The 12,371-nt window shown below is 43.3% G+C and overlaps 1 protein-coding gene across 1 annotated transcript in view; it reads left to right on the top strand.

Moving 5' to 3' along the window:
* The first annotated feature begins 7,492 nt into the window (after positions 1–7,492).
* CFAP58 (cilia and flagella associated protein 58) overlaps positions 7,493–12,371 on the top strand; it is a 60,632-nt gene continuing 55,753 nt past the window's right edge. The window contains exons 1-2 of the mRNA XM_055721310.1: positions 7,493–7,562; positions 9,341–9,622. Coding sequence (XP_055577285.1) covers positions 7,554–7,562; positions 9,341–9,622 — 291 coding nt within the window. The 5' untranslated portion in view covers positions 7,493–7,553. The remainder of the gene's footprint in view (positions 7,563–9,340; positions 9,623–12,371) is intronic.

Here is a 12,371-nt window from a genome sequence, read left to right as displayed (position 1 = left end):
TTCTCCAACGCTCCTCTCATTCTACAAAGGGCATCTTACAGAGCTAGCAAAGAAATAAGTTTGCTCAACAACTCACTTCCACAAAGATGCTTAAGGGCACCAGATCTGAGCAATAGGATAGTAACATCCCTCTGATTTAGGGGAACTACGGATCCCTTTATTACACCCTTCCTCTTCCCACAGCATTGCAACAACTGGCTTACGTTACCACTGGTGTGGCATGTTGCATGTTCTCCACCACTGCTGCTTTGATTTTTTTTTGTTTGTTTGTTTTAAGCTCAGGTGGTGAACACGTGCTGCAGTGGGAGACAACTTGCATGTTATGCTGCGCTAAGGCTTTGCAATATCAAGAGGGGACCAGGCAAACGTGGCGGCACAGCTTTGCACCGAAGTGGCCCAGTGGCAACTGGGACTGTTAAGTCAGCCCGTTCTTTGGATTTCCTGTAATGCTTATTGAATTAGCAGTTTTAATGTTATTCAGAGGGTTTGCGTTCATAAATGCGTCTGCATGGGTATTATATCCCTGGTGCCTGAATCGAGTTTATTCAGGTTTATTGGCAACCTGGGTGTAGTTAGTGCATTCCTTTCTCATTATGCCATAATCTATGAAAATCATCTCTAGCAAGAGCAGTACTGGAATCTCCCCGCTTCTGCGCTGCAGGACTCGGCCTGTCTTGCTGCATTATTTATTTCCCTTGGGAACTTCACAGCAGCAGGAGGAGAGAAAACAGTTCCTTCTCCAAGATCACAGCTATTCATCACCTAAGCCAAAGGAAAATGTCTACTAAATATCACCTGCATAAAGCCTGGCAAGGTAGTAATTACTGATTCTGACCGTGTGTGTGTATATATATATATATATATGTATATATACACGCTGGAAAGTACAAATCACTGTAAGTTACAGTGACTATAATTTACATTCATCTGCAAATTTTCCCTGGGATACAGGGAAAAGGCCTGAACATTTTCCAAAGGAAGGCTTACGTCCCAACAGATTATATTACATATCCACTATCCCATTCAGGATCTACTTTCTGTGCTAACTCAGATGGTATAAAATTATGATAACAATACAATACATGTAAATGGAAAAGTCAAACCAAGACACATTTATTTGATTTGTACAAGGGTTTTTGATGCATTTCAGCAGTTTGAAAGAGGAGGAGGGAAAATTAGAAGCACATATCCTGACAACACCGGCACATGATTCATTGTTTGAGTATTACTGCACTGCAGATGGCTTAAGATCATTATCTTGCTAAAGGTAGTAATTTATTTGATAATGAGCCAAGCTCCGCTATCCTTACTCAGATGTTGGGCAGGACCTGAAGCTGTGATCAGTGGAGTAACCATGCCACAGTTCCTCACACAGAGACAGAACCTGTGGCTCTGTGACATGGCTGCTACCGCAGCAGGAATTGGATATAATAATATTATTTCTAAAATGGACTTTTGAGATCCCAGCAGCAGGAGCAGGGCAAGAGCAAGATTTGTGCTGAGAGTTAAATTCTAGGTATCTTTCTCAGCTGCTTTTGGACATGTTAGGAGGCAGAGGAATTATTTTATTCTTTCCACTAGTATCCCTAATCCATTACAAAAATAACAGTATTTTCTTAAACTATTACAAGCAGTAAATGAAAAACAAGACAAAACAAACCAAAACCCATCACCTTGCAAGATCTACAAAGAGAGAACAGGGATACAATAGAGAAGCCATGGGTATGCAGCAGTGAAACAGGTTTGCACACAGCTTCCAGCTGTCACCTTCACAAGGAACTCAGGAGGGAGCTGCCAAGCTGGAGCACACAGAGGGATCACGTTAACACTTAACTCAGAGAAAGCGGGAATGATAATCTTGTTCCAGCCAGGCCTTGCTGGAGCCCTGCCTTTCATACTGCAAGTGTGTGCGTAAGCCTAAAGGAGACTGCGGCAGGACAGTATTGGAACAGGCACAGCTCAATGTGACCCAGCAGAGCAGGAGCAGACCACCGGGAGAAGGGAAAGGCAGACTCAGTTCCAGCCAGGAATATTTCACACCTTTAGCTACCCTGCAAGGAAATGCGCAGGGAGATGGGGTCACCTCCTCGCAGCTCACCGTATGGTGTCCTCATCTACCCTCTTACCCCTGATTATAAACGTCTTAAATCTCTGTGATTTCGGTGGCCTTTCCAGGGTATTAAGATGTCTTTTAATAGCTTCTTCCTCCCAGAGGACTCAAGCATCAAGTAGTGAAAAATGCCAGACAGATTTTCAGCTAGGGAAAGATTTGGTGGTTGAGAATTAAAAGGCTGAAGAATAAAATATGAGGGGAGCAGGAATCAGAGATTAGGGCCTGGATTCTGCTGCTGGAACTGAAAGGCTGTTGGAAGGCACGGGGGGAAGTTGTTGCTGCTAATGAACACATGATAACTCTGGACGTATTTGAAACTAATTTTTAAATACGCTCAAAGGTTCATGCTTGAATTTTTTATTTTTTTTTTTTTTTTTTAAAAAGCCATGGGTCAGAACTGGTAAGCAGGTGATGGAAACCTGAGTGCTGTGCAGGGCCAAGTGTGTTTGTGTTACCTTGTAGGATTTTCTTCATAGCCTCTCTGGAGATGATGGTGCTTGGCAGCCAGGATGGAAGGAGGTCACTTCTACCAGACTGTTCCTCCAAATATGTAGGAGGAAGAGTTCCTGCCATGTCACTCGCCAAAGCTGTAGGTCAGTTTGGTAGCATAAACCGTAATATTGGTGGTGCTCAGAGCCTGCAGTGGGCGGTGATGGGGATTCACAAAGCATTGCTTTCCTCCAGCAATCTTGGAGAATCCCCTTCTGGCTTGGAGAAGGGTAGAAGAGAGGAACTTTCTAAAGCGTGGCAGGCCAACATAATCCTAGTTGCAGAACTGGGAGAAAAAACTGAGACAGAAAACTGTTTTGCAGTTTCAAACCATGCTGGGGAATGGCAAGTTCATCTTAGTTCTGGGATTATTGACTTAATTTTAATTGCTTTCCATAATTGTAATCTACTTTAGTTTTTATGTAGAGCATGTAATTGTACATTATACCCAGACTGCTTGTCAGCTTTAGCTTCTGTCTCAGAACTAAATGAGCTCCTTTTTTGAGTGTTTCTATTAATCAAAACATCTCCATGATTTAACTTTCCATGAAAATGGTAATGTTTCCTCCTCTTGAGATCATTGGCTCAACTCCAGTGCCAAACATGATCAAAGGTTACTGCTATTTGAGATCTGCTGCGTGATCTTTATGAACAAAGTAGAAAACCTCAATCCAATTTAAACTGAACAACTGTTCACATTGTAAGACTATCATTTAGCTTGAAAATAACAGGAGGAGAGGACATTCAAAGGGAATATAGTAAAAATATCAGTTAGATAATTAAGCAATTGAGGACCGCATAGCGTTTCCTTGTCACTGGAGTAAAATAAGTTTTTTTAGTAAGCTCTTGTTCCTTTTAATAGTGCAAACCTGATGTAACTCTGAAAGGCAAACTGGTTTCCAGGGTATGACATCCCAGGATGTCAGCCCCCTGACAGCGTCTGTAGTGTCACTAGTGTTTGAGGACACGAGGTTGTGATGGATTTCCATATCGCTGGGGTAATTACAAGTCTTGCAGTTACATAAATAATATTTATGTAACGTGTTTGTAACGTGTATAAAACAATATTTTAACATGAGTAAATCGTTAGACAAGTTTTGCTTTCCTTAGTGGCAGTCTCCCATTGATGATATTATCTCAGTCAATTGAGCAAAATGGTATGCAGATACAGGACCTCATCCATGAACACGTGTTCACCCCACCATTATGTCTCCATGTGTTAATTAGTATTTGTAACACGCGTCTAAGCCAGAAAAGCTTGTCAGGGTCGGAGGTGGCTGGCGCGCGGGGGGCAGTGTACCGAACGGCTGTGGTGGCGCAGTGCCACCTAGCGAGGGTCGTCCCTGCGCAGCGTGCTGGGGCTGGCAACGTACTTCACACCTACCCCACCCCCTCCCTTTGGCTCTGCTTTATCAATTTTTATCGTTACTTTCCAGTGTCTACAGGTTCATTTTCCACTTTTCAATAGACATGTAATGTCATGGTCCCTGCCCCAAATTGCTTACGTTCTCCTGGCTGATGTCAGGATGAGATTTTATTCCATTTATTTGTATCTCTGCGGTAGCCCATCAGTCCTTACACTCAGGAAGCGATGGCTTACCATTTTCGTGCCACTACACTTTAAAACATGCATTAAATTAACTGCCTGAGGGTTGTGACCTCAAATAAATCAGTGAGCAAGCACTTCTTCCCTAGTAACCCTTTCTGTACCCACACAAACACACCCCACTGATGCAAAACTCTCTTTCATGCAGCTGGTGAAACAGGTGATTCTGCTTATTTACCATATAGTACAGGTGTCTCCTGAACAAAGTCAGATATTCAGCGAAATAAGTAACAATCTTTTCAATGAACTGAAACATTCTGGGTCTGGTTTGTGCCGGATTTATTTATTTTTATTTAAGGTGATTTTTTTCTTCTTCTTCTGTGGCTGTGGGAGATTTTTGCTCTTACTAGCAGAAAGGTTTTCCCAGAGCTGGAAACATTGGCTCAGCTTAAAAGGGAGTGTTATAAAGTGATCCCACTTCAAGAGCTCCACCTTGTCTAGAGGTTCACTCTATGATATGAGTGCATCGTTTACAGCCGTGACAGCACAACACTATTGCAGGATGGCAGATATGGTTATTTCTGCTTTACTGATGAATATAAAGTAGAGGAAATTTTAAGTGGGTGGTCCCAAGCTACAGGAAATTCTTGCTAAGGTTGGAAACACAGATGTCCTATTGAGTGTTGCACCAGCTCCTTGGTCACGAACCTGTTGAGGCATTCTGTAGGCTTGCTGCAGAATTATTTCAAAGTAAGTGTTTGAATCTTGTCACAGATGTGTGTTGTGGTCGCACTTAAAACTGTGTGCTATGAGTTGTGACGTTTTAAGGCATGGTGGCTAGCTTATCAAGAATACACCTCAGAATGAGTTATCACGGGCTCCTAACGCAGTCACCCTACGATGCTTGCGCTGCAGTTAGTGGTGCAGCTACCGTGATGGTGAACTTGTCAAATTTGAATGAATTTCACTCAAATGGCACTTGTTATGAAGACCAGCCTATACAGTCATCCTTAGAGGGTCTCACAAGACTCAAATCACCAGAAGTTTGAAAAACATAGAACAGAATCATAGAATTGTCTGGGTTGGACCTTTAAAGCTCATCTAGTTCACCCCACCCCCTGCAATGAACGGGGGGATCTTCAAGTGGATCAGAAAGTTCCTGGGAATGCCTCAATAAACGGCTGTCATTTGAGGACACATTTTATGCTGTTACCCACAAGTGCAAGCATGAACCAAAAGCACAAAGGTAACTACCTCCCTTTGTAAGTTTCCACTCCTGATTTGTTGTTAAAGCCATAAGAAAGAGTATAATAAATATCAAGGTTATATTTGTTAAAGCCATAAGAAAGAGTATAATAAATATCAAGGTTATATATTTAAGATGTAAATGTTAAGGTTTTTTTATCATATTTTTTTTTTTACATTCTAGACCATATCCCCTTCCTCCAGCAGTATTGTGCTAACAAAATTAAAATCCGACCTTGTTTTGTTTCTTTACACATACAGCTGTTTTCTTTTAAGGATCTAAAAGTTTGGTCCTCTTGAGAATCTGAAATCCTAGAATCAAGGGGTTTACCTTTTCCTGGTAATTTTACTCTGTAAGAAACATCAGTACAAAAGAAAACGAGGAAAAAGAAGAGTGCAAAACTTAGAGAAGGAACTTTATTGATTTTTTTATTAAAGTGTGCTTTGAAATTATTGAAACTATGTTTCAGTGTGTGAGATAATTTGCAAATTAAGTCATATATATAGAAAATACATTATAAAATGTATATTTTCCAGTTCTAATAGTAAAATCAGACCATTTGAAAGCATCCATTTGAAATTGCCTATTTTGCCACGTAATCAGTAAAACGAAGTGCTACAATTCAGGCTTCATTAAACCAGGAAGAGACGTTTTCCATCGTAATTATTAGTTTCAAGTGGTACTTTAAGGTCATAACCAACATCCATTCTGCTAGGGAGTGTATACATTGTACAATCCATTCCCTGCCCTAAAAAGCTATCAGATGAAACAATTTGTGACCTCATGCAGATAAAAACAACTGTTTCAAGGGGTGGCTGGGAGTGGAGTACACAGCAGCAAGTGCTGCTTGGCACAGCTCTGAAAGGGCAGAGCCACGGTCCCGCGTTCCCTTGTTCTGCAGCATGGTTTGTACGGGTTCATTCACAGGCACAGACAAGCTAGAGTGAATAATCAGGTGCAATGCAACGGCAGCAGCCAGGCTCCAAATGTAGTTTGTGCCTCAAAACTGCATAAATAGCCCCTGCAGGGCTGTGATCTTATTTGCATCATGGAGGCGTGGTGGGATGGCTCCTACGACTAGAGTGATGGAATAGAAGGGTACAGGCTCATTGGGAAGCACATTGGGAAGCACTTGTAGAGGAGGCAAGGAGGGGATGTTGCTCTCTGTGTCAGTGACTGGCTGGAGACCCATGGAGCTCTGCCTGGGGACAGACGAGGAGCTGACTGAGAGCTTATGGGTCAGAGTTAAAGGGAGGGCAGGGACCAGTGCTGTTGTAGTGGGGTCTGCTACAGGCTGCCCAAGCAGGAAGGCTGGGCAGGTGAGGCCCTCTATAGACAGACAGGAGAAGCTTCACACTCAAAGGCCCTGGTCCTTGTGGGAGACTTCATCTACCCCAACATCTCTTGGAGGGACAACACAGCAGGGCATAAGCAATCCAGTAGGTTCCTGGATTGTATTGGTGATAACTTCCTTCTCCAAGTGATACAGGAGCCAACAAGGCGAGGTGCTATACTGGACCTGCCTCTCACCAACAAGGAGAAGCTCATGGGGAATGTGAAGCTCAAGGGCAGCCTGGGCTCCAGTGACCATGAAATGGTGGAGTTCAAGGCCCTTAGGGCAGCGAGGGGGGTGCACAGCAGGCTCACTGCCCTGGGCTTCAGGAGAGCGGGCTTTGGCCTCTTCAGGGATCTCTTGGTAGCCTACCACGGGACAAAGCCCTGGAGGGACGAGGGGCCCAAGAAAATGACATCCCAACAAAGAGGAGGTCAGGCAAAAATGCCAGGAGGCCTGCATGGACGAGCAAGGAGCTCCTGGACAAAGCTAAACACAAAAGGAAGGCTGCAGGGCGCGGAGGCAAGGCCAGGTGTCCTGGGAGGAACACAGCAGGCTGCCCGAGCAGCGGGGGGGCGGGCGCGGGTGTGCGGGTCAAGCTCCCGTGGCCCGATCAAGAGGACACACGGCCCCCCCCTCTTAAGCGGGGACACACGGCGCCGGCAGCACCAACCGCCCCCGCCCCCAACCGCCCCTACGGCCCCGCCCCGCCCCGCGCGCCCGCCCCGCCCCCGCCCCGCGCCGTTGCTACGATACGGAGCGGGGGGCCCCGCGCGGCCGCGGCCCGGGTCGCCACAGCAGCGTCGTCGGCGTCGTTGTCGGCAGCATGGCTGAGGTGAGCCCCCCGCCGCCGCCCGGCCCGCCCGGCGCTCGGGCAGGGCGAGCGCTGCGCCTCAGGATAAGCCCCACAGCATCGTGTACCTACAGACGGTGTTTCTGCGTTGAGTTACTTTTGTGAGCGGGGCTCCGCTGGAGCCTGTGTTGAAAGTAGGAGCTGTTGGGCAGCGTGGCCGTGGGCGGCCATCACGCCGAAATGTCGGGAGCACCTGCTGCTTTGAGATCGCAGGTGTGATCCCCCGTGTGCCCGTACCGGGCCCAGACGTGAGCGAGATGGGAACTGAAGGTTTGGTACCCGGGAGGAGGGTGAAATACAGAGAGACCCGGGTCTGTTGCTGTGCGGCCAGGCCAGAGCGGGGTCGAAGGCGTCATGCAGCCCCCCAAGACCAGCCGCAGCAGCCCGCCCACCAGAGCTGGCCCTCAGCGTTGCCTTCGCTGTGTTCCCATCAAAGTTTGTGACACAGAAAAAAACCCCTCAGATCAGAGCCTTGGCAGGAAGGGGGCTTGGAGCCGGTGCCTCTGCCTCCATGCGTTGCATGGCCTGACCTTCAAGTCGTCAGGGCTTACTTTTACCCTTTTAATTTCAGGTTTTCCAGGTAGGGTGCACTTATGTACTTCCCACTCCCCCCCCCAAAAAAAACCCTAACAAACCAACCAACCCAATGAAACAAGTGTGTTGTTTTGCTCTCAGGTATATTTTTATTATTGTTATTATTTTGAAAATTCTCACCTCTAAACTGTTTATGTTCAAACGGTGCGTAGGAGCCTGAACCGTTTTTGCAATAGTAATCCGTTCGTTGGGGGGGAAATACGAGGGCAGATTTTTAAGGTTGTGGGAAGTGTGCATCTCATCGCCTCTGCTCTGCGAGGGGGGCTTGCCATACAGCCACAGCCAGTGCTAATAGGAGAGCTGTTTTCCTGTCCAAGTGAGTCCACCTCTGAGATGTGATTATGAGGCTATACCTAGACTTCAGATTGCAGTGTAAAGATGTTCTAGTCAGTTTTGAGCAAGCTTGAGTAATGGCAGCAATGTATCCATGACAGTATGGAAGTGTCCTGTGGGCTGATTTATCTTGCTGCTTAGCAGATGAAGCTAACTCCTGAGAAGCAGCCATACTGCCTCTTCTTGGTGTGATTGTGTTCTGTTGGAGGCTGTAATGGAGGCTTATTTTAAGCTCCTTTTGAAAAATATTGGTGGACTTTGGTGTCCAGCAACCCAACTGGCAAAATTTGGTGTCAGAACTGCACTAGATCAAAAATGTCCCGTTAAAGATTTAACGGTAGCATGCATTTCCTACAGAAGAAGGATTGGCTTGCTTTGGCATTACTGGAACTTTTGGACACGCTTATCTGCATGTGATTTGCTGGCACTGTCTGCATAGAAGGCATAAACTAATCAGACTTTATAGTGTAGAGAACTGGGGAAAATTGAGACTGAAATACTGGGCTTCTTGAGTAGTTGATATCTTTTTTAAACACTAGCACAATGGTGATGTTTTATAGACCTATCTTTAAAGTAGTTGTGGTACTCAATTACAGGAATTCTGACTGTTAAAGCACAAGTTATTTCAGTAAAATAGGGGGAGATCTGTTTGAAAAATAGCCTGCAATGTACATATCATATGATAGCAAGAGAACTGTTATTTCAGAAAACTTTGTCATGATTTCTTAGCAGCTTTTACACACTCAGTATATTGTTTTTTTTTTATATTCTGGGGTCATGAGTGAAATGTTGAATTCCTCCTGTTTGTTGATTATGTATCTCATTCCATTCAGGAAAAGTATGGCAAACTGTATCTAGAAGAAAGTGCATTTGAAGCACTGGAAAAAGGCTTCCAAGATGTCATCAATCTACTTAAGGCTGATAAAACTCTGGAAAAATATCGAATAGAATATGAGAAGCTCCATACTGTTATGAAGAAGTCCCATGAAAATGAGAAGCGTCTCATGGAGAAATGCAGGCAGCTGAATGCTGAGCTTCTGGTGAATTCGTCTAAAGTAGCTGTGCTCACAGAGCTTTCTAAAGAGGATCAGGGAACTATAGCATCAATGAAGACGGTAAAGTGTTGAGTATGATCTGAAATTGTTGATGAAAAACATGGTAATAAGAGGAGCATCTGCAACAACACTTCCTTTTATGTAGACAGCTAGCCAGAGGACTAAGTATAGAGCTGGCATCTCCAGTTCTTTAACCCCGGCTTTGCTACCAATCGCTTTGTTTCCTCAGGCTGGTATTTTTACAGGTCCTAGTCAAATTCTGTGTTTATTGCACTAAACCAATTCCATCAGCTTTCAACTACTCACTAATAGTTTTTATTTCAGTTTTCCTTCTGTAGAATAACCTGTTTTCAACTTAAAATACGGTTTTTGATTCGTTAGTATTTTTGAAGGGCTGCTTGGATGTTAAGTATTGCCAGAACATAAAAAAATCTACTTGCTGAAATATGGATTGAGACCAACTGATACAAATAAATGTTTCACAGTGTTTTTGAAAGGGAGTCCTATATAGCATTTCAATGTGATTTTACCAGTTTACTCTGATGTGTTCTTTGTTCTTATTGATTTAAACTCTGTCAAATCAAAGTGCTTGACTCACTAAAAACAGTCAATGTTTTTAGCCTTACAGCAAGGTTTGACTACCAGAAACCTGAAGGTGCCAGATGATCAGAAGACTGTATTTTGAACTTCTTTTCTTTCTGATGGTTTAAAAACTTAGGCTGTGGTACCTACACAAGCTTTAGTTCAGCATTTAGTTGAGAAACCTCCGTGCCTTACAATAGTGTTTTGTCCCAGTAAAATAAATTCAGTGTAATAATTCAGAGTGATCCATGAGCACTACAGAAATAGAAATTCTTTGCCGTGAAGTTTCTTGTCCTTAGAATTATGAAGAAAATACACTCAGAGGAAATATTACCCTAAGTAGCAGTGCTGTCATCCTATGGCTGCAGCTTGCAAGCTCATGTTACCGCTCAAAGCATTCTTAAGTGTAGAAAATCTTGTTTTTCACTGCTGCAAATCAAAACCTGCTAGATGGGTGTCACAAACTGCGATGATCCTTATAATTTTCTGCTATTACACGGCAATACTCGGAGGGTAAACAGTAGCAGAGGCAATCTTTCAAGATGTTCCCAAGCTGAGGAGACATTGTCTTAGTAATGTCATAAAACTGAGGAGTGGAAGAGTAGGAAAAATAAGAGTCTTTCCAATTTCAGCAACTAATTTGAAGGCAAGATATGGCTTGGCAATACCACCTACTGTTGAACCGGCTAAGAGATTTTGTAGTGAAAAAGCTGGTTGAGAAAATGACCCTATTGGAAATAACATGCAATGCACAACACGTGACATTTCAATTCTAGTGGTGTTCTGTGAGCCAGGTAAACAGCACTGATACTTTTTCAGTTTGGTTTTGAGAATTAGTCTTTCCCTTAAATGTTCAGGAATTATTTGAATATTGTTTAAAATATTTCTGTCATGTTTTGGGGTTTTGTTCGGTATACGCTTCGTATTTCATGTTATCCTCCTTTCTGAAGGGAAGTTCCATTACAGCTGTAGTATTTCACTACGATTTTGCTAACATTCAAGAAGTGTGTTAGGCAAGTGTTGAGGAAAGTTCAAGTGCTAAAATAGCAAAGATTATATTCTTCAGCACTAAATTAAATAATCTGTTCCACTGTTTCATTATTTATAAAAGATAGGAGAATCCTGGTGGGGCTGTTCTGTAAAAACGGTGTGGTTGCTTCAAATTAAGGCCATAAATCTTGGTGACTCAATGGGTCATAAGGGTAGCAAGTGTGCAGCTTTCCTCTTATAGGTCATTGTTTCATATACAAATAAAAGTTGTAGAAGCAAAAATTTTCCTCCATGTGAAGCTTGGTTGTAATCAGTAGGATTTGTTTAGGGGCAGAGGCTAACTACACAGATGAGTGGTTCAAGAACCCAGGTCAATAATAATCAATAGCTGTTAACTGTCTGGTGGTTGTTCAGTGCTCTGCTTTGTAGTTTTAATAAACCGTATGTAATAGTATGCTATTTACAGTCCTATCAAAGCAGCAAAGGCCCAAGCTGAACATGAAGGGGATACAATTCTTTTTTTCATTGATAGGGATACTGATACACGAGGCTGCGCTGGAAGAATGCTAGAAGGGGAATTTACAGGAACTTGTATTCCCCTGCTTGGAATTAACAAGTTTTCAGTTTCTAGGGGTATCAATGCAATATACTAAGAAAGCATTTCAGTAATTCTCCATTTCTGAGCAGTGAAACTGATGTGATCTTCTGGGGTATTTAATGAAAATAAAGTAAGGCAGTCACACTTTATGAATTCTGCTTCACAATTTCCAGAATTCCAGATTTTTTTTTAATTATTCTAACTGCAAACATCTAGTGTACCTCTGTCTTTATACAACAGACTGCAATGCATGTTACCTACCTAACCACACACTGCAGTTACCCAGTGATACTGACAGACTGCATTTTTTCAGTTCCCCTCCTCACTGAATAATAACGTGCATATTTTTCCAGTGAAGGCTTCCACCATCAAGAATTTTATTCTCTTTACTTTTGAAGTTAAAGGAAGCAATCTGTTGATCTGCTGTTCAAAGGGCACAACCAAGAAACAACTGCAACGAAGCCCAGTTTTGCTGATGCTGAAGACTGTAGCAAATTCTTATTTAGATTTTGCTTCTTGATGGGGCCATCATCTGTGCCTGCCAACTTTGTTGATAGAAATTAGTTTTATCAATACAAATTCAATACAACTGGTTTTACACATCAAACGCAAGATAAAGTTCAAAAAGCACAGCTTAGG

This window comes from Falco cherrug, chromosome 9 (genome assembly GCF_023634085.1).
Source record: "Falco cherrug isolate bFalChe1 chromosome 9, bFalChe1.pri, whole genome shotgun sequence".
Lineage (NCBI taxonomy): Eukaryota > Metazoa > Chordata > Aves > Falconiformes > Falconidae > Falco > Falco cherrug.
Note: the sequence above shows the minus strand (reverse complement) of the source record. Positions and strands in the feature narration are given on the sequence as shown.